General features: G+C 34.3%; 2 protein-coding genes across 2 annotated transcripts; both read left to right on the forward strand.

Annotated features, from left to right (window-relative positions):
* Nucleotides 1-929: 929 nt before the first annotated feature.
* LOTGIDRAFT_232327 (hypothetical protein) lies at nucleotides 930-5,474 on the forward strand. The gene is made up of 4 exons (XM_009056525.1): nucleotides 930-1,096; nucleotides 3,373-3,564; nucleotides 4,059-4,107; nucleotides 4,353-5,474. Exons 2-4 carry the CDS (start codon nucleotides 3,396-3,398, stop codon nucleotides 4,492-4,494), a joined length of 360 nt encoding a protein of 119 aa, XP_009054773.1. The 5' UTR covers nucleotides 930-1,096; nucleotides 3,373-3,395; the 3' UTR covers nucleotides 4,495-5,474.
* A 4,708-nt stretch (nucleotides 5,475-10,182) lies between these two features.
* Nucleotides 10,183-26,117, forward strand: LOTGIDRAFT_118077 (hypothetical protein; the record flags this gene model as incomplete). Its single annotated transcript, XM_009056526.1, has 10 exons — nucleotides 10,183-10,499; nucleotides 11,459-11,501; nucleotides 19,052-19,122; nucleotides 19,478-19,710; nucleotides 20,013-20,163; nucleotides 20,464-20,626; nucleotides 24,505-24,550; nucleotides 24,888-24,999; nucleotides 25,214-25,259; nucleotides 25,743-26,117. The coding sequence occupies 10 exons, from the start codon at nucleotides 10,183-10,185 to the stop codon at nucleotides 26,115-26,117; spliced, it is 1,557 nt and encodes a 518-aa protein (XP_009054774.1).
* Nucleotides 26,118-26,252: the final 135 nt, after the last annotated feature.

Genomic DNA, 26,252 nt, shown 5'->3' on the forward strand with positions numbered 1-26,252 from the left:
ATATATAGTTGGCAACATTCTAGTATGGTTATATTTGATGTAGTGATCAAAATAATCCATCTGTAAATGTCATATTTCATGTACTATACTAACAGTAAAGGTCAACAACCAGTGGCGGGGCCAGCCACCCGAGACTGGGTGTGCAAACAGGGGTAGACTGACTTAAGGGGTGGGTGAAGGGGGAAGTGCAACTATCGAGATTGAGATTCAAAATGCGGTAGCTCTATGGAAGCCAATAGGCAAAAGCCTCAAACTGAGCATCTGAAAGAAAATTTTTGAAAAATAGAATGGTTGGTGAGATAAGATAATAAGATAAAACACGCCAGACACTGTAGGCTACTGTGTATCCTCTCCAATGAAGAAAATCTTACGCCACATGCCAAGAGTTCCGTGAGTCAGATACAGCAAGTAAGTAAGTGATGATGGAACCATAGGCCTATTAGCAGTGGCGGCGCACGCCTTCCGGGGGCAGACTGACTCAATGTGGAGGACAACTGCTAAGGCTGAATTAAGATTTTAGCTACTCTGTGGTGTTGTCATAGTCGCAAGCCTCTCATAGAAGGTCTTAGAGGGTTCTCTAAAGAACATTTGAGAAATAATGAATTGATTTTGTGCATTCTGGCACATATTTTGGAGAAGGTTAATGTTTAGATTTATTGAAAATAGTGTCCACTTAAGTTAATAACGTGCTTTCTACAGTTTTAAAGTGATGCAACTCGTTATGTACCTTTCTAGTAAAGGTACATCTAGTAAAATATAACATCTTATGTTATCTTATCTACAAGTGGTCAATTCAGCCGACGACCAGGGAGCTGGACTTTATATAGCCTATATTTGATAAGGCATTCATGCGCATTAACGTAGAAAATAAATATGTAGACTACAACAAAAGATAAATTACAAATATTTATAAGAAATGGATTCAAGAGATGAACAAAGCAATAGACGTTACTAGAAGGTCGGAGGACTGCTACATCATAAGTATCATAAAATCTCAGCTCTGAATAGTTAAATATTGGTAAGAGTAAGCAGGTGTCGGATATGAAGTTAAAATTAAACGTAATATCAGATAATATCATCAAAAAGTCTCGAAACTGTGAGTACAGTATATGCCTATAGTTTTCCTTTTGTAGCTTAACAACAAAAGATGCCTTTTTCAAGGTCAAGAAGACTGCAATTTTTAATGATCATCGGAGCATTCTTGTCCCACTAGATATGGCTCATGTGTTTTTTCCGTGGTTACTCAAGATAGCGTTATGATAAGGTAAAAAAATGTATGATTTCGAGGTTCAAAAAAAAAAACAAAATACTGAACAAACCTGAATCAAATACGGTCTAAATATACGAGGTAACATTGTAGTGCGTCGTGTTTAAAGTGTTGACTGTTCGTCTGCTAGCTAGCTAGCTAGCGGGCTAGTCAATCCCACCAGTACTGTAAAATAAACAGACGTGTATTTAGTCGTTAAATACTATCTCCTGCGTTTATATTGAACACGTTGTGATGCATGTAAAAGCGCATAATTTTATATTTCGTTTTACTTCCTGGTTTATATGATCAAGAATGCTATCATTTATTTATATATACATAGGGCAATAACACGCAAGAGTTTTAATATATTAACGGCATCATCGGTTGAAAGTGATATTGTCATGTCTAACAATGTTTCGGTTATGAGTCTAGCCTACAATCACAAATTCTCGAAATTTTCTAGATTTCAAAAAAAATTCAAGTATATTTGAGAAAAACGGCGAGTTTTAACTATTAGTGGGAAATCCTGTGAGTCCCGGATGAAAGAATTTCATATCGGAAATGACGTAAAAATTTGATCATGTGATTTGCATCCGGGTAACTTGTTGATAAGGACAAGTGAATTTGTGCGCATTCTTGTTTTGTGTACATTAGAAGGGATTTTTCCCTAAAATATAGAGATTTTGTGAAGTAAGTCTGAATCCGGTCTGGTCTGCTTTTTCTTTTTTATGCAATCCGCTATTTTAAAAGCATTTCATTTGACCATAGCCTTATATTGTTCGCTTTTTAATGGCCCTAAAAACCAAAACAAATGACATTGCCAAGCCAAAAATGTGCTTATTTCATGTCATAAAACCTTAGATTTTCGTGCCTATGGACAAATGGCATGTATTTGATTTACTATGTCTATGAGTATTTGTGAAATGACATGAAAACTTAATTCTTAGATCACTGTTGTTAGAGAGTAGTCCACAAATAAGCAAAGCATTGAAGAACAAGTTAGTCATATTACTTGGACCCTATCATTATTAGTAATTGTACATCAGTGTGGTGAAATTGATATTAATTTAACTTTAATAAGTTATTACTCACAACTTTCGGGAAACCACTCACTTCTTCTTATTTCACTCAGATTGTTAGTTAAAGGAAAGTATCAAATATATATTTGCAAATTAAAACTTGGGTTTCTGGAGACTGGTTCAGAGTAAACTATCTTTCTCAGTTTCTTCCACAGATATTAACTTAAAATAAACATATTAACAGATGTTTATAACCGATGACTTCAAAATATTATCAATATGCTTATCATATTTTATCTGTACAATAGCTGCATGAGAGCATGTAGATCACTTGGTAGAAGTAACAACTGTAAGCTTATATTTTCTATAATACATGGTAGGGCAGGTGAATCAAATTTGGAATATTTGGAATTAAGCTGGTTAAATCAGATTGTTATGAAATGTTTTGATGGCAATATTTCTCCTATTCTAATAAAGAAGATGCAATAATAACCTTTACAATCATCTTTTTAAGACTTTTTAGATATTATTTCGTTGATGTAAAAATTGTTGATACCCTGATCTATAAAGTAATCCATTAAATTCATGTTAAAGAAAATATTAATTAATTAAATAGCTGGGTTTAGTATTTAATTAGAGGATTAATTACAAAATATAGCATTTAAAGAAAATAGTAAAAAGTATTTGTCATGATTTTTGTTATTATAATAGGATTAATTTGTAATAATATTAATGAACAATGCAAGTAGTAACCAGTTTGTGTTGAAATAAGTCTTGTGTTCTCTCAATATCCTATTTTATAATCTTATTTTTAGTGGATGTATGATAAGTATGTATGGTATTTTTCAAGTTTGTATGATGACTAGTATATTTTTACTTATTTGATACTTACTAACAAAATATTTTGTTAAATAGTGCTTAATACATCAATTGTAGAGCGATAAAGAAATATCAAAACAGAACTTGAAACATGTTGTTGCTTATTGTATTATTCTGTGGGATCACACAATGTAAAACTTTGAGTAACAACATGTTTCAGCCTCTGATTTGACATGTATTTGATACTTATAATATAATTACTAATTTTTTTCAACTTTTTCTCAGTTTTGTTCTAGGCACTAATAAGAATGTCTGACTCCAAAGATGAGAAGGGGCTAGATGAGAAGATATATGGTGGTTGTGAAGGGCCTGATGCAATGTATGTCAAATTAATATCATCAGATGGTCATGAATTTATTGTTAAAAGAGACCATGCTTTAACTTCTGGTACTATAAAAGCTATGTTGAGTGGTCCAGGTAGGTTGTCAAATGATAAAAGTGTTTTTGTAACTTGTGATGGTCCTTTCAGACTTACTCTTTTCATACCCATTTCTTATCATCCCTTTTTTTACCTGTCAGCTCTGTAGGAGTTTAGCTCAAAAGAATCGAACATCAAAGCAACATTGCTTTCTTGTTCAGGCATATTTCTATTTCAATAGTTTGGTATGAACCAAAAGTCATATGTTTCCAAGCATAATGTATACAAGGATGCCAATGCTATTACTGTATATTATTCCTCAAAGCTGTAAAGTATTGCTAGCTTACAGAATATCTTAGTCTTTCAATGTCTTGAAAAATATACAATATTATAGTGTCTCTTTAAACTTACTGTTTCTGTAAGGTGCACAGCCTGTAGCAAACCATGTCAGGTTTAGAATGATATGAATTAATAAAGAAGGATGTAAACTAAATAAAATTGCTTACTACATTTGATTTTCATTTTGTTAATTTTTTTCTTTGGTACATTTCAGGACAGTTTTCTGAAAATGAGACAAACGAAATAAATTTTAGGGAAATACCGTAAGTATCTTTTATAATCTGTGTTATTGCTTTTATATTTTTGATTTGTTTACACAGTGTCAAATGGGCCTTCTTAGCACAGTATGTTGACATACCGGAGTTGCCAATTTTTATTCCACTTATGTGAGACTGGCATGTTGTAGAGAATTCAGGGTTTCCTTGATTTGAAGACTAAGTGTAGCCTAATTAAATCTATCTATATCAAATGTATAACCCCTTTCACCTTATTTCTCTCTATATTGTAGATCTCATGTCCTAGAGAAAGTGTGTATGTATTTTACCTATAAGGTACGCTACACGAATAGTTCAACAGAAATACCTGAATTCCCCATTTTACCTGAAATAGCTCTGGAATTACTTATGGCGGCAAATTTCCTTGATTGTTAAATACAGTTTATATCTTATAATTGTTATACATTTTTTTGAATCCTGTTGTACAAGACAAGATGGTGTATTTTTTTATTTAGTTTAAAGCAATCTGGTGGGTGCTTACATTCTGCCAACATAAGACAAACAAACAAGTTTAAGTGAAGCCTGTATGCAACAAAAGTAGGGTATTTAGGCTATGTCTGGTCATTTTCATGAGAACTTTTAGTCTGAGCTTAAGATTTTAAAACATTTCATACCTGTGAATATTCAATGAAAGTTTTTATTTTTCTTGAATCATATATGATATGCTAGAGTGTTGTTTAATAATAGTGGAAAAGCATCAAGCTAAGATTTTAATACACAGTTATAATTATCATCATAAATAAACTTGAGCTGATTGGCGATGTCTGAAGAGCAAGCTTGAAATACAAATGTAAATTTTAATCCATAGTAACACCTGAGAAGGATTAAACTCTTATTTAATCAGTAAATATGGATTTTTATATGCCCACTTAAAGACCAAATCTATGATGAGGCATTAAAGGCATGTTATTGGTGTAAATTTGCTGTTGAATGTTACAAACCAATGGATTTTTACTTTTATCTCAATGAGGATTAGTAAATTACAATTTGGTGACTTTGATTCAGCATGTTTTGGAGCCTGTGACAGCAAAGTCAATATCTCAAAACTTATTATAGAATATCTCATAAATTATAACATTAACTTATCATTATATAGTTTCCATTTTTAATTGTTTGTACACTTTTTGAAAGTTGATTTAGTCTTTTGTGATATATGCTATTATTATTATTTTGTCTGTCATGTGTGTAATATTTGGTGAACCATTGTTTTAAAATGTTTTTTTTTAACAAGATGACAGCTTTCTGAGTGAAGTGAAACTTGTTAATAAATAGCGTGGTTCTATAAAGAACTAAATTTAAACTAGCTGTATAATATAGATATTGACCTGGCTAAATAAATTTTCTAATGTGTTAACATTTTACGTGTTTATTATATTTTTTGTTTTCACTAACGTGTTTTGGAAGCCATTGTGTCTAAGTGAGAAGGGTGCTTGCCGGATAACCTAGGATCGAGTTGATACTTTTCAATTTTTCAACCTCTGACTTGGAAAATGCATTTGGTCATGGATTGGACAATAAACCGAGGAATGTGTGCATATGAAATATCTTTCAATAATTGCAAATGGGGAAACGCCGGCGGCTACAAAGCCATAATCGTTGCTAAACTCATGGCTATCATCTTTAAGGGCAAGTCAAATTAACACTTGTTTGATATTATAAATCCTGTCGGGGACACGATAATCATGTCGCAGAAGCACGGGCACACGCGAGATTTTTCTCAAGACTCTAATCGGCGACAAAAACTCCGACAAAGACCGTTCGTGTGCCCGCATCATTATGATACTACCAAGATTCTGGGTTTGTCTTGGCGAAGTGAAAAATGAATTGATAAATGGGAGACAAATCTTGATTCCAAACTTTGTGTACAACAATTTTGAAATTTATGTCTCCTAGTTAAGTGTTAGTATGATTGCTTGCTTTGTTATTCGTCATCGTTGAAATGTATATACAATTCCTAATATAATATAAGACAAGGATTCATTCCAACAAAGGGTGTCGCTCAGTTTGCATGAAGTTCCTTATATGATAGACAGAAAGAACTATCAGATTTGTGGGGAAAAAAACGAGACATGAATGATTCTTGTTTTTTCTGATAAGAGTATAGGTAGGTGGACTACAGAAAAATGTCCCCCATTATTCTGGCTTGGGGAAAAAATTTTACAGCCTCCTGGAATTTTGTCTCACTCGCCCGCTTGTGACGGAAAATCATAAAGTCAAATGGGCTTAAACCTAGAAATTTCTCTTAACAAACCTGCTTTTCCAGGATAGGCAGACTAATATACTAAAAGTCCTCAAAAATTTTCTACGATCGTTTCCGCTATCCAAAAGGGCGTCCAAAAATGGCCGTTATTTCCTTGATATATTATAGCTTTCCACTAGGTAGCCTAAATACAACATTTAAATATCTAAATATATTTTTTTCGGCATAAGGAACTCAATAAAATACTTCTTGATAAATTTCGAAAGATCCAAATAGCTATAACCCCATTTGAGCCCTTCAAAATGGCCACAATTACCAATTCCATTTCATTGTATCATTGTTAATATATTCAAATGATTATAGATTACAATAGCATCATTTAAATATATTTTAGTACAAAACCTTTTCATCAAACACATTAAAGTACGCACACGCACCCTCACACAAATATGAAGCAAAATATCTCAGCCCACCCTGCTAACCCTATATCTCACACGTGTAATTATTCCTTTTCTTAATTGTCATGGACACCTGTTTGTTTAAGCGTAAAACATTTCTAGTCATATCATTGTTAACAACGAGGCATTGATCACTTTATATACTGCAAAGTGCCAGGTCATTCGGTCAACAGTGATCAATGCCTCGTTGTTTTAAGATGTAGGCACATTCAAGTTTAAAAGTTTTCAATATGAAAACAAGAAATGGTACTATGGCTTGCTTCATGTCTGTATATATTAAAAGCGTAATCCTTGGATATCATCCAACGAAGATGCATCTATCTTTATTGTCTCTTGACCTAGTACTTTGCTGTATGCATATGTGTGACTATGCGTTTAACCATGTGAACTATTCCAGTCCATCACAGATGGGAACACAACTGGGAAGTTACATGAATTTTTCTTGTCAATGTACTGTTTGTGATTTCACGATCATGAGTCATTCCTTCAGATATTTTCTGCTGCCTCCTCAGTAACTGTTGAATGGTCTCATCGGAGAAGTTTCCATCCCACACGATGGATTCATTTATTTTTCACAACGTGCCCTATAGTTTCTATGGCATTACCAAAGTTTCCAAATATTTTTAGAGTCATAAATAGGTAAACAATAATAGTTCCAATGGTTAAATTCGCGTTCTCCGTTCTAAAAAGTCTACGGTTAAAATTAGGTTCTAGAAGACTCAAATTGAAAAAAGTAAATAAGATGGGAGAAAAAACAAGTAAAAATACTTTAATTTTATAAGATTAGTCATTTCTACTTAAGAAATGACCACGCGATTTTAAGAATTTATACAATCAGATCTGGATCCTATTTTGAACCAAATACAGCGCCATACGCAAACGGACAGAAAATGGCGCAAGTCGCCCGCACACTGAGAGAAAATGGCCAGCGCCAATTACGCTCGAGTATTAGCACTTCGTGTGCTGGTAATTTTTAGTGTGCATTTGGCCACTCGTGGTCTTGTGGAAAATATCTATCGTGTTTGATATTTTTGACCACTCGTGGCCGATGGCACACCGTGTTCGGGTAACCGTGCGCGACTTTCTCAGACGACGAACACAACGGGCATGCGTTATTGGTATTTAAAGATGGCTGCGCCCAGTGAAGAGGTGACAAAAGCAATCCTTGACGTTAAATTTGTTGAATTATGGCAAGATTACCCCTGCCTTTATAATATCCGATCGCCTGAATTCAAAGACAAGGACAAGCGTGACTATCGCTGTAGTAGGCCTAGTCCACCATTTTGAATGATCATGTGATATGCTGACGGCAGATATAGTTGAGCGAAAGGCGCGTCGTGTACGGGGAGTAGTGTTGTGAGAAAGTAGCGCTCGCCATTGGCGCTCGCCAAATTCTCTCCGTGTGCGCATTGCATATTAGCTTGACATTGTGAAGATTGTCATGTCAGGATATCTCTTATAAGTATTCGTGATTAAGACACAAATTGTAGCGGAAAATGTTGACATGTGTCAACGAATTATCTTTTTGTTTTATGTTGGCGTTCATTTAAAATCTATTATAATTGACCTTTGGGGGGACAGTTATGTAATAAGTTATCATAATGTTAAAGTATGGAGGTCACATCGTTCTGGTTTAATACATGCAAAGTTATTACTTCTGCAACTCCATGGTATTCCTGATCCTATAAAACTCTAGCGACGTCATCCAATGGATATTACATATTTTATTAAAAACCCAGGGATACATATCAATTCTCGGGGAAGTTCTTTACAATATTTGTGACCCTTGAAGGCCTTTTCATATAGGTTGCCGGCTGCATTGACCAAGTATGTAGCAACAAGTTGCACAGCTTTGCCGGAAAACGCCTCTGCCCATGGACTGTTTTGGACATTATATTCTCCGCTGGATAGTTCCAGATGATAGATGCCGATGCATCTTTCAGATCACTTTGATCACATACGGATTATGAGCTATAATCTTTCCAGATGTCTGTCCCAATTAACGGAGCAGCTCGGTGCGAGAGGGGTAGCCGAGACAATTCAGGTTTAACTAAAGAAAGCCAAAATTTAAACCTGTTATTAAATATTTAGTCTAGCTAACTGGTCGCCGCTCGATGAACTGACCAGGTTTTTAAGGCACGAGTCGCATCCCTTATTTCACGCTTTTATTACATTCAACACATTACGAAGGAAATGAAATGTATGGAGTTTTACGTCCTACTTTTCTGCACCATGTGGGCTAATGAAGACGGCCAACGCCATGCAGGGTGCAATGAGGGAAATTTTGCCACGACAGCGGCATTAGCCTGCTCTTTTTCGATTTCCAACTGTCGAGGGATCTTTAACGTGCACAGCCTGTAGCACACGGGGCCTCGGTTTATTGTCCCATCCGAACGAGGCTTTTTCCATGTCAACCCCTCGTACCTGCATCACTGACAGGGGGAAACCGGGTTGAAAAATCTGAAGGTGTTATCTCGACTTATGCCGGGATTGAACCCTGGACCTTCAGGTTAGCGAGCAAGAGTCTAACTCACTGAGCCACCGCGGCTCCCACACATTACAAGGGAAACAGATATTAGAAAGTTGGTAGCTGATATCTGATGGGACAGAAACATATATACATGTACCTATATATAACTTTAAAAAGTTAAAATTGGTTGTCATTGACAGAGCATAAAATTAAATTTACACAATTTTCTATCTTCACATAGCAATACCCACTAAGAGAAAAATACAACCACCCACCCCACACCTCCGCACCTTTGGAAATATTTTGACAGTTGACGTTAGAAACGCAATGTTTCAAGGGCACTTGTAGAGTCAAAGTACCTAGAATGATGGCCGTGAACGTTTAGTTCAAGCCCCAGTGGGAAGGTTCATCTAAAAGGTTCACCCAAAACCCACGTTCTTGCAAAACAAATCTAGCTTGTTAAGATATTTTGTAATTTGTTTAGTTTAGTCTATATCGTACTTTAATAATATAGGTCTAGGCCTATAAAAATGTCACTGAATATAGTTATACCACACTTCGTAACAAAATTCGCGTTCATTCACATCACAGACTCGATTATTTTATAAACCTGAATGAATTGTGTTGAATTGGAAAAAAATCATAATAAAAGATAAAGTATAACTCAATAATTGGTTTGGATTTTCCATAGTTTCTGAATATTTTTAATTGTTATTGTTTAATTAATAAAAGAGAATTAGAATTGGGCGTGTATTGTGATTTGAGTTCACCGATTTGTGATTCATAAGTGATTAAAGGATAAAACAAAACTGGAAGTTTATCTGGCTCGATTTAAGGAAATATAGTTTCAAGTTACCTCTGTTTGTTTCATGTCATAGAACTATGATTCAATACTCTTAGAAAGTCATTTCAAGTGAAAGAATCGACAAGACGAAATGGGTTCAACATTGAATATTTTAGTTATTTTAGGATGTATATTAGTGCCTTTTAGTTTTAGTAATTTTTTAGAATGGGGTCCGGATTTGGAGGGACCATGGTGTGCCACCAGACCTATAGAACAATGCTGTCCTGGAAGAGATGATGAATGTACGGTTCCAATATTAGGTACTAAATGTTACTGTGATATATTTTGCAATGAAACTGCTGAAGATTGTTGTCCAGATTTTTGGAATCTGTGTTTAGGGGTGACTAGACCGACGCCTTGGCCACTTACAACTACCACCAGCAGAGTTCCAATCAATATATTATGTAAGTATAAAATCATGTTCAATTTGTTCTGGAAATAGCATCCTTTACAATATAATCATCTTTCAACGTAACATTCAAATAGATGTTTTTAATTTCTCAGAATATCCAAAATTGTGCTTATTAAACAAAATGCTTTTAGATCATATTTAGTAAGAAAGCTCGATTCCTTGAAAACAAGAATTTAGACATTTTCATCAATATTGTTTGTGCTGAATCAGCTAATAAGATCCTGCAAAAAGATAACCCTTAAATATATGGGTATTTTCCTAATAAAGTTAATGAATAGCGTAGTCGACTTGTGTAGATTTGGCGAAATAGCAAGGATCCACTGTAAAAACAAATGGGAAATTCTCTATTAGGCCTACAATGGTGCTGATTCAGCAATTCAGAAAATATGCTGAATTGTCATAAGTGCGTTTTATGATCTTCTGTACTCATTCATACAACATAATACTTCTTGCTTATATAAGGGTCTGATATAATTTTTTGATTTTGAACTTTAGTTTAAGTGAGTTATAGATAAATTTGATGGCCATTTTAAAAAAAAAACAAATTGTATCACGATATTATTTATTTTTATCTTGAACCAGTCTATAAGTTACTGCGGCAGTTATATGTTTTTCTATTGTGTCGTTATAGACTTCCAGGTTTGCGTTTTGGTTGCGATTTGAATACGTGCATTTTCATACCGAATTTTTGTTGAAACCTAAATCTTATTTTTTTACGTTTGAAAGGGCTCTCACCTACATGTGTTGAATCCAGTGTGTTTGAAATTGTTATTTAAACTATCATGTAGAAAACTGGCTTGTTTACAATCTGTATAAGCAAACACTCGTCTGGAGAATCCAAACAATGTATGTGCAGCTCTAGTATATTTAGTAACTTTTAATAATAGCACCTTTTTACTTATCATGTTTATTAAATTAAACTTTTAAGGTCTGAATATTTCAATAGATGTTTTAGTGTCTACTGGTTCAAATGCACGAAGTTGCACTTTTCCTCACATGTTTAACATACATGGGATTGCAGCTAGCAATTCGCCTAACTTTATTACTCGCCTCAAAGAAATTCCTCTTATTAGTTAGTCGTTTGGCAGTATGCAGTGACTTGTCTCGGAGTCATTCGCCCCAATATGCAGTGACTTGTCTCGGAGTCATTCGCCCCAATATGCAATGACTTGTCTCGGAGTCATTCGCCCCAATATGCAGTGACTTGTCTCGGAATCATTCGCCCCAATATGCAGTGACTTGTCTCGGAGTCATTCGCCCCAATATGTAGTGACTTGACTCGGAGTCATTCACCCCAATATGTCGTGACTTGTCTCGGAGTCATTCGCCCCAATATGCAGTGACTTGTCTCGGAGTCATTTGCCCCAATATGTAGTGACTTGTCTCGGAGTCATTCGCCCCAATATGTCGTGACTTGTCTCGGAGTCATTCGCCCCAATATGTAGTGACTTGTCTCGGAGTCATTCGCTCCACAATATGTAGTGACTTAGCTCAAAGACTCATATTATGCAGTGGGTTAGTTCAGAATCATTTGCCCAACAATATACCCCCCGCCCCCCCCCCAAGAAAAATGGCTTGAACTCCCAGCTACCTATACTTCCCTTTTGTCAATTTCAAATTTTTTGTCGATATTTAAACGTTTTTTACCCAAAATGTGTCAGAATGCACCAAATCAATTCAAATTCAATTTTCGAAAATTTTCTTGGGACACTCCATGAGAGGCTTGACATATTGAATTCAGCCTCGACAACTAACCCCTCGTACTTAAAAGGTTTACATGGGGATTTCATCCCATTATAATACTGTCCGCCTGACTAATTTCTATAGACTGTTACAGACTATTAGCAAACCACATTCCATCGTCTGGTTACTGTTCTTTCCTTCAAATCATTCACCAAGGAAGTTATTTACTCAACGTTTGCACTTAAACATGCTGATTGGTAAAAGCATAGCCTGTAGAAAGATGGTCTCAACATGATAATGTACAGAATAAATTCAACACTTTGTACTCGAAGTTATAAAGATTAATGCATTTTTATTGTATTTTGTTTTCTCTGCAGATTTCTCCGTAATTCTACTCCTGGCCCAATTTTGTCTGCTCCGAATTGAGTTCATTTTCTTACCATTTTGTTATCATTACCGACTTGTTTCAAGTACAAATTCAACAATGTTATCACGGCTGCAATTCCTCTAAAACACCTGCATATAAATAGACTACTCAGTATCGTGTTGTATATCATTTATGACCCTTCGCCCGTTTTCTGGAAATTCAAGGACCCAAAATTTATATTTGTCTACATCAATCCTGCAGCATAAGACCGAGGCCTATGGCTTGATTCATGAAATCAATGCGTACATGTACTTGCTTCACTGGGAAACGGCCTCTCTGACACCGGTATTGGGTTAAAGGCCATGATTCGTCATTTTCGGAGGTTGATTTGGGTCTTGAATACATGTAAATTATCTTCAAAACTACACGAAAACCGCTTAATCACTTCACATGTACCTCAGACTGGAAATTTACCTTTCTATTTCTATGTCTTTTCTATATATAGTCAAGTCTCAAGGAAGACGAGTCGTCATTTTAACATTCAAACGCGGGTAATTCAGGACACAAGGGATTTGAAGACTCAAATTTCAACGGTGAGCTGTGAAAATTTCCATTTCTGATACTAAGATACGATTGGTAAAACGGATTGTGAATCTGTCCCTGATACTCAGAGCCATCGTGCAATATTGTGGATGACAATTTACGTCTACGGTTTTACGTCACATCATGGCTTACAGCTAATACTTCTAAAAAGATAGCTTGCCAGGCAAGGTAATATACGCCCACTGGCAGCTTTGATTTTGAACATAAATATTTAGCAGTACAGTAACAATCACCAGTATGAAATATTCAACCTTCAGTCATACACTTCTTTTGAACTCTTTAGGGCGATAATGAATAATATTGAGTTATGGCCCTAGTTCTTGAAAACGTGTTTAGCTCGTGAAAACTCTAGAAGAAAAATATTCAATCTTCAGCGCGGTAATGAATAATAAAACCAAGTTTTGTCAAAATTCGGCAAGAATCATGCCTTCTAGAGTTTTTATGAGCTACAAATTGAACGAGTTTTCAAGATCAAGGGCAATAACTCATACTAAATATTTTTTCGATTTTTCTGTTTTTCAATACAGTTTATCCATGGGTGATAACCAACACTCATGCCAAGTTTCGTCAAAATCCGTCAAGAATTGTGCCTTCTAGAGTGTTTACGAACTAAAAATTGAACGCGTTTTCAAGAACAAGAGCAATAACTCATACTAAATATTTTTCGATTCTTCTGATTTTCGATAGGGTTTATCCTTGGGTGATTACAAACACTCATGCCAAGTTTCGTCAAAATCCATCAAGAATTGTGCCTTGGGGGGCGCAAAGATGCAAAATTACATGAAAGGTCTTTCCCCTTACTGCCCCTAAAATGGAATCGAAACAAATTTTAGCGGCAGCTTCTCCCTTCAGAGTTCTTCAGTCGCCACTCATGTATAATGTCAAGTTTTTTCCAAAATTCTATCTTTGTTCATTTTATCTGGCCAACAATGTTGAGTGTTTCTATTAGAATCTGATAGTATCCCACTACATTTTACAGTTCTTCGTCTATCTTCCTGCTCTCTCAAACTTGCCAATAATGAAGTGTTTTTGAAGGGTTATCAAAGCTATGTCTAACATATTGTAATACCAACATACCAATCGTGGTTGAAGTGTAATATCGATGCCAGTGTAAAGGTCCTTAGTAATCTGTTCACAGCGTGTCCAGACCTTACAGCTGTTCGTTGCCTACAAATCGTAACTGTTTAATTAATCTAGAGCAGAATATCTTGGTTATGTTTAAATTTCTACCCATGGGGCAATTTATTTTGAAGTGTAATTGCATGACTTGTTGAAATATGTCTGTTTTTATTATTGAAAGTTTTAAACATATTTCCCCGAGACACTTGACTGAATAATCTTGTGAAATCAACACTTATTATTTATTATTCACACATTTTTAGAATATTTCATAAAAGCATAGGTCAGTATTGTTATATGCAATTCACAGGCACTAGAAACAATTATCTAATTTGCCATTCCAATACACCCTGACCGAAACTGAAATAGTGCAAATTGGACCTCTAAATCTTTAGAGGACACATTATAGTCTGCGTATTTGCTTTGACAGTTGGTAAATCTCCATTTCAGCTGTTTATGTAATTTTTCTTAATGATATTTTACACTTAAGTGCAATGAAGATCGATAAGTCGGTACTGTTGCTGAATATTCAGGACACATATAAGTAAAGCACCTCTCTGCAAAGTCGATAGCACAATAGGAGGGGGATACTACGATGGCTTACATACGACATATTTCACTTTTAACCTAGATAACAATTAGGTGATTAGGAATTATCACCTAATTGTTATCTAGATGAAAACGATTTTCACCAAGTAAAAAAAAAGTTTTTAATTCAAAATAAAAAATACGGTATTATATAGATACATGAAGTTTCAACAATATCCACTTTCAATGTAAATTGTTGAAACGTTGCTTACATTATATTTCTGTGGTTTATATGAAGTTGAGTTGTGTTTGTTGTTTAATGAAACTTTAAAATTAGAAACTATTTTCATCAAAAAGTCTCGGTATATGGATGGCAATTTGTATGTAAACATCGAACATTCCAGCCGTGTATTTTACTAGGGCAATAAAATAAATCAAATATGACATCTCATTGAAAAGGGCATTCTTCAGATGTTTGACCAGTGGCATTGTCGTCTTTATCAAGGTGTGGTCAATATTAACATTTTTGATACAGACCTATGTAATAACTGAACCTTGTACCAAGAATTACCTATTATTCTAAACCTTTACCAACTGATATTAAGTGTAAGTCTAAGGGAGATTTTTTAAACAATGAATTGGACATTTTTTAATGTTCAGTGACCAGTAAAACGTATCTTGATTAAATAAGAAGATAAATAACGATGAGACTATTATTGGGGATGTTTTTGAGACTATTTTATTACGTGGATTAAATGGTATATTATCAAGTCGGTCGGATATCATATTATTGTCTGATATATCAGTTTACTGGTTTACTAACATTACTATCATGTTAACAAAACTGAATTCCTTACACAAATTCCGAGATAATTTTATTGTTCCTACAATACTTCATACTCCGAAAAATTATAATAAGATTGACGGCAGTAGGTCATTTTAAAGAGGCAGTCTGAATTTTTCGGGGTACTAATTGTAAAGTAAGCAGTTAAAACTAGTAATGGTGTTGTGCCTTTATAAGAGATTGACATTTTGAGTTAAAACCTTCAGAATAAGTGGGAGAAATATTTCCCTAAAATTTGACGTTTATTTTGCTTAAACCCGTACATTAGTTTTCTAACACCAATAAAAAAACACAAGGACTGTAAAAGTTTACCTAAATCTTTTAAATAATTTTTGGCGTTCTAAAAATTAATGGCAGGAATTTTTCAGAATTCTCAGATAAGGTAAGGAATACACATAGACTCTATTATATTCGTTTGAGCAAATTAGTTTTTCCAACCAATAAAATCCAACTATAAGGTAACGTCCTATATCATCGCCCTGGCAGTCTAAGCTTCCACTTTGATAAAACTATAGCACTTTGATAGAGCTATAGCGCTTTGATAGAACTATAGCACTGTGATAAAACAATATCCCTTTAAGAGAACTATAGCACTTTAATAGAACTATAGCACTTTAATAGAACTATAGCACTTTAATAAAACTATATCACTTTGATAAAACTATATGCCTTATATAAAACTATAGCCCTTTGATAAAGCTATAGACCTTTGATAAAACTATAGCACTTTGATAAAGCTATAGCACTTTTATAAAGCCATAGCACTTTGATAAAACTATAGCCCTTTGATAAAACTATAGCACTTTGTTAAAGCTATATCACTTTGATAAAGCCATAGCACTTTGAAAAAGCTATACCCCCTTTATAAATCTATAACCCTTTGATAAAGCTATAACACTTTAATAAAACTATAACACCTTGATAAAGCTATAGCACTTTGATAAAGCTATAGCACTTTAATAAATCTATAGCCCTTTGATAAAGCTATAGCACTTTAATAAAACTATAGCACCTTGATAAAGCTATAGCACTTTGATAAAGCTATATCACTTTGTTAAAGCTATATCACTTTGTTAAAGCTATAGCACTTTAATAAATCTATAGCCCTTTGATAAAGCTATAGCACTTTAATAAAACTATAGCACTTTGATAAAGCTATAGCACTTTGATAAAGCTATATCCCTTTGTTAAAGCTATATCACTTTGTTAAAGCCATAGCACTTTGAAAAAGCTATAGCACTTTGATAAAGCTATATCACTTTGTTAAAGCCATAGCACTTTGAAAAAGCTATAGCACTTTGATAAAGCTATATCACTTTGTTAAAGCTATAGCACTTTGAAAAAGCTATAGCACTTTGATAAAGCTATATCACTTTGAAAAAACTATAGCACTTTGATAAAGCTATAGCACTTTGATAAAGCTATATCACTTTGTTAAAGCTATATCACTTTGATAAAGCTATAGCACTTTGATAAAACTATAGCTCTTTGATAAAGCTATATCACTTTGAAAAAGCTATAGCACTTTGATATAGCTATAGCACTTTGATAAGACTTAAGCACTTCGATAAAGCTATGGCACTTTCATTGGCTACATTAACGTCGTGCTCATGAAACGCATTCAGTTTGCTAAACGTTAGCAACTCTTTGTTGTTTTCTGCTGAACGATGTTGTCGTGTAGGCAAAATCTAAATGTTTTTGTCAAAAGTACATATTTAAGCTGGTTTTTTTTAGCCTACCCACAAGGTGCAGAACAATTTATTTTATTTATGAAATTTCCAGACAAGAGATACCCATTACTATAAAATAGCATTTGAAGTAATAACTTTTCTTAAACTTAAAATAATGTGATTATACATTGTAAACATAAATGTGTTAAAAAGTAATAAAGCAATTTGCAGAAAAGCTCTTGAAAGTTTTGTCTACGAATGTTAAAATGTTCAAATATTCCAATGTTCATGTTTTCTGTTTTTCAGCTAGTTGTATTAAAGATGGTATAGCATATAAACCTGGTTCTGTAGTCTATGATAATTGTAATGAATGGTAAGTATGAACAGGGAACAAATAAAAAAATTTAAAGTGTACCAACAGATTCATTTATTTGGTGTATTTCCTATTGGTGCTTAGTTTGCCTTTCTATGATTCATCCCGTTTTTAACATTGTGTTTGATGGATACGAAAATTTACTAAATAAAACTATGATGAACTAATTTATTGTACATGAAAGTAATTATTTTATGCTAGGAAACTTTCTGCTATATCGCTTAAGCATGTAAGATAATGAAAACAATATTTGTAAGATGGCTGTTATAATACACAGATAATTCATGTGATTAACCATCTTCTAATTGGCTGAAAGGCCCACTTTCTTGTTTCACGGCGATTGATTTGGTTGGGTTGTGCGCCAGCGAATACAGTCAATCGATTTCGCGAGTAATCAGTCTTTCTGTTGAGTGCTCAAATTGGCTGCCAATCAAACCTCTATGAAGCACGAAAGTGGGCCATTGCAGTCACGGTATAAAGTGAAGACGTGTGAAGATTGTCATTATCATGCTTCAATAGATTAGAATATCAGAAATAAAAAAAAAGATGGTAGAGGATATTTTTGTCTGAGACAAAATCAGTCGGGTTCATGAAATGCAGACCTGGATGTATTACTTCCAGACCATTGATCTGACGAAATTGCCATGCAAAAAAAGCTCTGTGGGTCATAAAATAATCAGTCAATCTAAAGCCAGACCTGGTATAGGCCTATGCATTGGTTATCCCAGTTTTCACTGTGTTTTGATTCGTTAGCATAAGTTACTGACTTGGCATGATTTAAGGGGAACTATTCCCAGATAATGGAAGACGAGTGAAGAACCGAGAGAGAAACTAGAAAAAAAAAAATTTTATTTTGGCATGTTTAGGTTCATGAATAATTTAGATATTAGTGGTATTCTGTATTTTGATTTATAAAAAGCCGCTTGGTGTCATGAAAATTTACTTTAAACTAACAAACTTCCGCTCCAACGTGCCAATATTCTCTCTTGGAATGACCAAAAATTGAAAATTTAAACTTGGCAAAATATGAGCCTTTGGTGTCATAACTATAACTAATCCATAATAATCCATTAAGGAATTATTGCCAAGAAGCGTTTTTCAATGATTATTTAGTTTAATGGGTGTATTATCACCTTTTATAGAGATTCTATTTTTTTAATCATGACACCATAATTCTCTTATTGACCAAGTTTGATAATTTAAATTTATATCCATTCTAAGAGGTAGCATTCCTTTAACTAAGTGAAGAGAATCAAATATTACAAGACAATATCCCTTAGTATCAAAATGAACAGCAGTGTTAAGATAATTTGTGTACTTTCAGTCAATGTGTTTTTGGTGAGTATATTAGTACATATAAGTGGGAGTGTTCTAATGATGATTGTTTACTTGAAGCAGATCATATAACACAGATAAATAATGGTCCATATAGGTACGTAATGATATAAAATTATGTTGAAATATCTATATATTTGTCTACAAGAGGCGCAAGAATGCTATGTTCAGAACAATTTGAAAATCGGACTTTATTATCTTTTTCACATCACATCATAAAACAAGAATTGAACAATTCATTTCACAAGATTTTATGTAAATCGATAAATTTTTAACAATTGGATGGCAGAACTTGGTCATAATTAATTAATCGACGTAGGCTTACTAAAATAAAGTCAGTGGCAGAGTGGCATACGTTTCGCAATCCAAGAACTCGTGATATCTCAATCGTGATTGTGCTTAAATCTTGAAAAAAAAATATACAAAAATGTTCTTCTTTCTTAATATTTTAGTTGGGTTGCCAGTAATTATTCCGATTTCTGGGGTTTAACTCTTGAAGATGGTGTAAAATATCGCTTGGGAACGTTTCCACTCGGTAGCAATGTGGTTCAGATGACCCCATTACGTGTGAAACTGACCGATGTGCTTCCAGAATCATTCGATGCCAGAACTAAATGGCCCAGTTACATCAAACCTATTAGAGATCAGGGAAATTGTGGTGCATCTTGGGCCTTCTCAACCACAGGTAGGCGAAGACTGGATTAATTCCGTCCGCTCATTAAAATTGAATTGAGTTTAGCTAGATAATTGAAAACTATTAGAAGTAACAACCATGGCTTTACTTGAAAATTGTGCTATTTCACCATTTATATTGGATGTTGTATTTTTAGGTGAGATGATGCTTTCGGATTCCGACTAGGTTTTCTCCTTATGCCGATACATTTGTTCTCACTGGAAACTGCATTGCGTTGTCCATTTCCAGAAGCAAGTCCTGCAACAGAAAAGCTGACATTTTGTTTGGTTTAAATTTCATTTTTAATTTTACAGCTGTAGCATCAGACAGATTAGCAATAGAATCATTGGGTGAAATAAAAGACGAACTATCAGCACAACACATGTTATCATGTAATGTTCGAAAACAGAAAGGTTGTGAAGGTGGGAATTTAGATAGAGCTTGGTGGTTTCTTAGAAAAACTGGGTATGTATAAACATCCATTGCAGCACATGATAAACAGCATTCTTTTCATGGATAATCGTCTTTTTTACTTTTACATAAAAGTCTTAGCAACTACAATTGGATTGACCGTATCAGCGGACGAAAGTCAAATGTAACGCATATTGTTCATTCACATACCGAATGAAGAAGGCTATAAATGTTCTCCCTGTCTTACGCCTAATTTAATAACGGAATTTAGGTACTGATTGTAAATTTTGTAACTTGAAAGTAGGTAGGAGTAATAGGTATATTGTAAAGAATATGCATGTTTTCGCTTTTTAGTGTGGTTACAGAAGAATGTTATCCTTATGAAAGTGGTGATACTACTGACAAAGGTGATTGTTTGGTATCCAGAAGAAAAAGTAATACAACCTGCCCTAGTAGAATACTGTATAAAGAAAAACGACGATATAAAGCAACACCACCGTACCGTATAGCACCAAAGGTAAGTTTACAATGATAGCCTATTCCCTCTTGAAAAAAGACAGATGGGTAAGCGTTGTGTATTGAATTGCTCAAAGTAAGGACAATAAAAGATTTATTTACTGACTATTTAGGCCATAAAATCGACACGAGCAGCTTTCATGCATCATTGGCACTTAGCTGCAGTCGACTCATGGAATGTCTCGAAATGTTAACAGTTCGAGATCATTGAGGCTATGTGAACACAGAATATTTTGTGAGCGAAATTGTTTTTCAGTATATTAAGAATAAAAAAAAAACGGTCAGCAAAGTAAATCAGTTGTACAAAAAATATTGAGACTCTTTCTGTTTCATAATTAATGCTCTCATGTTTAAATTCCTTTCGATGATTTTGATTTGATATCTTGATCAACCTAATTAATCTAGGTCAATTGTATATCGACCAAAATTTTAACCAAAGTAAGATACTTCAAACTTAAATGAAATGGGATGCTATTCTATCTATTGTATTCTTGTTTAAAAGATAATGTTCTTTAGTTGAACACATGAAGAAATCCTTGAGACTTCAACTCCGTTAACCTTTTCTACTTGAATATAGTGAAACTGAGATAGCTTCAATTAAATGTTGTGCATTGAATGCAGAATTCTCACACGTTATTTTGAGATGGTAGCCTATATTTGTCAGTGTTACTATATATGGCTTAATTATCAATACGTGCTTTTACTACGGATAATCCTAACACAAAATGTTTACGCAGCATCCCCTGTCCTTGTTCATACACTAAATGTAATGTACCAAGCTGTGACTTATCTGTAAGCTTCGATTAAAATTTGAGACTAAGTGTCTCTCTTTGCATCGTTATATTTACTTGAGTTATTAAAAATAAACTCAGACCCTTTATTCACAAGGGTTAAAAACGTATTATATAAAGAGTAATGACATCTCAAATAATCTGCACAAATCTGATTATATCTGGTTAAACTAGCCTAAATCTGTACATGGTAGTAATGATTGAGTATATAATCGAACAGTTTCGAAGATGGTCATGTAATATCCAAGATAGCTTGCAGATATACTTGTAGTTTGAGTATTGATAATTTCAGATCTTTTTAAATTCGAGTATAATATTGATGGAGCTTTTAAACTTTTCTTTATACTTTGTAACTAATTCTTGTAATTGTTTAAGATGCTTGTAGGTGCTTTTATACTTCGCAACCAGTTCGATTAATGTTCAAGATGCTTGTCGATATCTTTATACTACGTAACCAACTGAAGTGATGTTCAGGATGCATGTCGATGTCTTTATACTTCGTAACCAGTTCGAGTAATGTACAAGATGTTTATCGGTGTCTTTATACTGCGTAATCAGTTCCAATATTGTTCAAGATGCTCATCGATGTCGTTATACTGCGTAACCAGTTCGTGTAATGTGCATTATGCTTGTCGATGTCTTTATACTTCAAGAAAGCAATCCGTGTAGATCTTCACTGCCTCAGGGGAAATACCAGTTGTTAAAAGTTAAAACAATAAAAGTCATTATTATATTCAAACATATGGAATAAATTTCATATGGAGATAAGGTCTATGATTATATAATGATAATGATCGACAATTCCTGTGCCAAAGGGGAGTATCAGATTTTCGTTCAAACTCGGTGTTATGGATACATTATTTCAATATTAAATCTATAACGGCGCCTACTTTTTATAATAATGTACTGCCTGCCCATCGCTGGATATTGAATAATAATATAAGGTACACTCTTTAAACCGCACACAATGAGATAGACGACCTTTAATTCCATTAAATTTCAGGTAATGTCACGACTTGTTTTTTGCTTTTAAACCTTTTCTAAGGTGAAAATTTCACTTTGAATGACATATCTGCTGAATTGCCGTATTGGGCATTTAAGGTGGTACACAACAATTGTTCAGATTTTTAATGTAAAGTCTCGTGGGCTGTAAGGTATATGCGAAGCTCACAATATTATGGAAGTTTGTTTAGGTGTGGTTGTAGGTAAACAATTAAACGTGGTTTGTTATTGGTTTATATCATATCTTGGACAATACACGTAACATATTGTAACATTTCCCGAATTGTTACAGAACTCTAATCTTCATCCGTTACCCACGTGGTAAATGTTAACCGAGTGTTTACGATAGGAACCGGTCTCGTGTTAATAGCTTAAAGGGCGTTATACTGTCAGTGTTAAATTCAATTTAAAGGAACAGTTCAACTTTCTTGACCAACTTCAACATGATCTAAGTAATGCAAAAAATTAATCGTGAATGTTTTAGGCATTATCAGCTCTGAGGAACCATTGTACTGTTATGTACTAAAAAAGTTTTCTTTGCAGCATGGAGGTCCCGCATTGGTCTTATCGACGGGGGCCCGAAACTAGAGGTCAATTGGCAAAATGCAAGAGAGAATAGCAAGGATATCTTAGATAAGAGATCGTATAAGGGTATCTGTGGTACATGTCTTCCTGATCGTGAACGCCTGGTGGCATAACGTCTAGATAGGAATCTGCTAAAAGGAAAGAGTAATGAATATAAATCAATCCGTCCTTTAATCAATAACAATTACTTAAACTTGTTCCTTTGTAACATAAGACACGGTATATTTGTCCTTAGAACTGGTTTAATTTCACAACTCTTCATTTTGACCAGTATGTGTTATGTTAATATAAGTCATCTTTCTACTTATAAACATGACCATTTGTGTTTAATTTTGGTCTTCAATGTTAGTAAACTAACACAGACTCAAATCAAATAGGTGTGCTCCACGTCAGATATTTTATAATAATCATTACGTATACGACATAGTCATGGGAAAGGGACATAGTTCTCTAGATATATGTCTAACAATCCGAGAGAACATGTTATAGAAGAAAAGTAATAAATAAGTGATCAACATTTGACAAAAGCATAGAGCAGAGGTCACTATCTTTTTGTGGGGGCTACTTTACACAAATTTTTTTGTCTGATTTTTAAATATCAAAATTGTTTCCATTTTTATATACATCGAATGCTAACAACAAAGTTCATATTCAACTTATTCCGATCTGTGCATTATATAAGTTAAAACACATCTATAACAAGTTCTAATGTTCACGATACGCATGATTATTATACATTCGGGTAATGTTCCAGATACACACCCATCACTTTATAACAAGTTCGGGTAATTTTCCAGATACACACCCATCACTTTATACCAAGTTCGAGTAATGTTCCAGATACACACCCATCACTTTATACCATGTCCGAGTAATGTTCCAGATATACTCCCGTCACTTTATAACAAGTTCGAGTAATGTTCCAGATACACACCCGTCACTTTATACCATGTCCGAGTAATGTTCCAGATACACACTCGTCACTTTATAACAAGTTCGAGTAATGTTACGGATACGCACCCATCACTTTATAGCAAGTTCGAGTAATGTTACAGATACACACCCATCACTTTATAACAAGTTCGAGTAATGTTCCAGATACTCACCCGTCACTTTATAACAAGTTCGAGTAATGTTCCAGATAAACACCCTTTATAACACGTTCCAGTACTTTTCAAGATCCATTCTGTCCTTTAACAGAGTAATGTTCACGACACACGCTCAGTTTTCTCTTTATGAAAGTCAAGTTATCTCGTATAACAGGTCAAGTAATCATCAATATACATACTTAGGCCTGACTCAGAACAAGTTTGGGGCAAGACACCAACCCACCTGTTAATCTCGGGTTCGAGATGCTCGTAGTAACTAAAGCCACTCACCCATCTCTGTATGAGGCCTCTTTCTTTTATGTGTCTTTTACAAATCTGTTGACGTTGGAATATTCGAACGTTATGTTTGAAATATGGATTAAATAGTTTTTGTTTTTGTTCTTAATTTTTAGGAAAGAGAAATAATGAAAGAGATTATGGATAATGGACCTGTACAAGGTAAATCACAATATGATGTTATAATCGGTCAATCAAATGATTATATGGTCCTCTAAAGGTGCAGGTCCAAGTAGAAAGGAGGTCAATTTACAAATTTCGCTGAAAACAGTTAATTAGAATGAGCTTAAATACCTATATGTATATCACTCAGGGAATAACCTGTACAACTTCTCAAGTGAAAATTAAATCAAAATCTCTATCTTTCATGAGTTTTGATAAACTATATAACATAATTTAAATTATAATAAATGGGAAATAGGCTCAGGTAAATAGACACTTGAAATATAGAAACTGGTATTAATACAGATTTGTACAATTTCTTGTGTTTCTTTCATAGCAACTTTCATGGTAAAATCAGATTTCTTTATGTATAAAAATGGTGTGTACAGATATTCTAATATAAGTTTCGATGAAGAGCCCGCAGTTTACCATTCTGTTAGAATCATTGGGTAAGTTTGCTATAATTTGTTTAAGATGACACATTTGTAATATATTGCAGTAAATGAACTATTAAATACATCTGCACATATATTGTTTCAATGTACATGTACATTATTATTGTACATTATAGAATGGGAAATATTATGACTAACTGCAATTGCTAAATTCCAGATAAGAGGCAATTTCTCAAGCAATTCTCATCAATTATTTGATATGTTTCAGATGGGGTGTCGAGAGAACAATATATGGTGACATTCTCAAATACTGGGTATGTAGCAATTATCATTTTTTGTCATTTCCGCCGATATGTTTTAAAACGAATATAGATAAACTACATGCCCCATTTTTAATATGTCAAGTTATAATATAGAGCTGAGACGGAGCTCTACTCCCTTCCCTCGTAAAGTAACTGAGACGGAGCTCCACTCCCTGGTAAATCAACTTATGCAGAGCTCCATTCCCTACAACAGAGATGGAGCCCCAATACCTTGTAAAGCAACCGAGTCGGAGCTCCATCCCCTCGTTAATCAATTGAAACGTAGCTACACTGGTAAATCAACTGAATCAGAGTACCATTCCCTGGTAAAGCAACCGAGACAGAGCTTCACCCTCTGGTAAAGCAACTGAGACGGAGCTCCACTTTCTGGTAAATCAAATTTTTAGGCTACTAAATCCGTCAAAATGTAGAATGACCTTTCTACTGACAATCACACGTTGGATATCATTGTAAAAGGCGAGTAATATTTTTCAGATTTGTGCCAATTCATGGGGAACGCAATGGGGAGAAAATGGCTACTTTAGGATTATCAGAGGAAGAGATGAATGTGAAATCGAATCCTACATAGTTGGTGTTTGGGGTCAGATATCTGGCGATGCCTCACTAAGAACACTTCTTACCAGGGGCAGACGCCGTCGTCTCTTTGCAGAAAGATCTTTGAGAAATTTAAGAGTAAACTCTATGGCTAAAGGACGTAAATCAAGGTCTCGGCAAGTCGGCCGTAAGAAAGTCAAAAGAGGAAGGAAAAGTAGGGAGGAGCGAAGGAGATTGAGGCAAGAGCATAGAAATAAAAGGAAACTTAGACGACAATCCAGAAAACAGGACAGCGATAGCCAAAACACAGTTTAGATTTACAGAAATAGTTTTCATCAGTATGATAATCCTATATTTAAGTGCAATCTGTATAAATGTTCATGTACGTGTAGTTCAATACAAATTTTAATGTTCAAATTTTTGTTCTATACTCCATGTCAAATTTGAAAG

The sequence above is a fragment of the Lottia gigantea genome, assembly GCF_000327385.1.
Source record: "Lottia gigantea unplaced genomic scaffold LOTGIsca_28, whole genome shotgun sequence".
NCBI classification, from domain to species: domain Eukaryota; kingdom Metazoa; phylum Mollusca; class Gastropoda; family Lottiidae; genus Lottia; species Lottia gigantea.

Coding starts and splice junctions, on each gene's coding strand:
- LOTGIDRAFT_232327 (XM_009056525.1), top strand. CDS start 3,396: ATGTCTGACTCCAAAGATGAGAAGGGGCTAGATGAGAAGATATATGGT. Junction 3,565..4,058: donor AGCTATGTTGAGTGGTCCAG/GTAGGTTGTCAA, acceptor GGTACATTTCAG/GACAGTTTTCTGAAAATGAG. Junction 4,108..4,352: donor ATAAATTTTAGGGAAATACC/GTAAGTATCTTT, acceptor TCTATATTGTAG/ATCTCATGTCCTAGAGAAAG.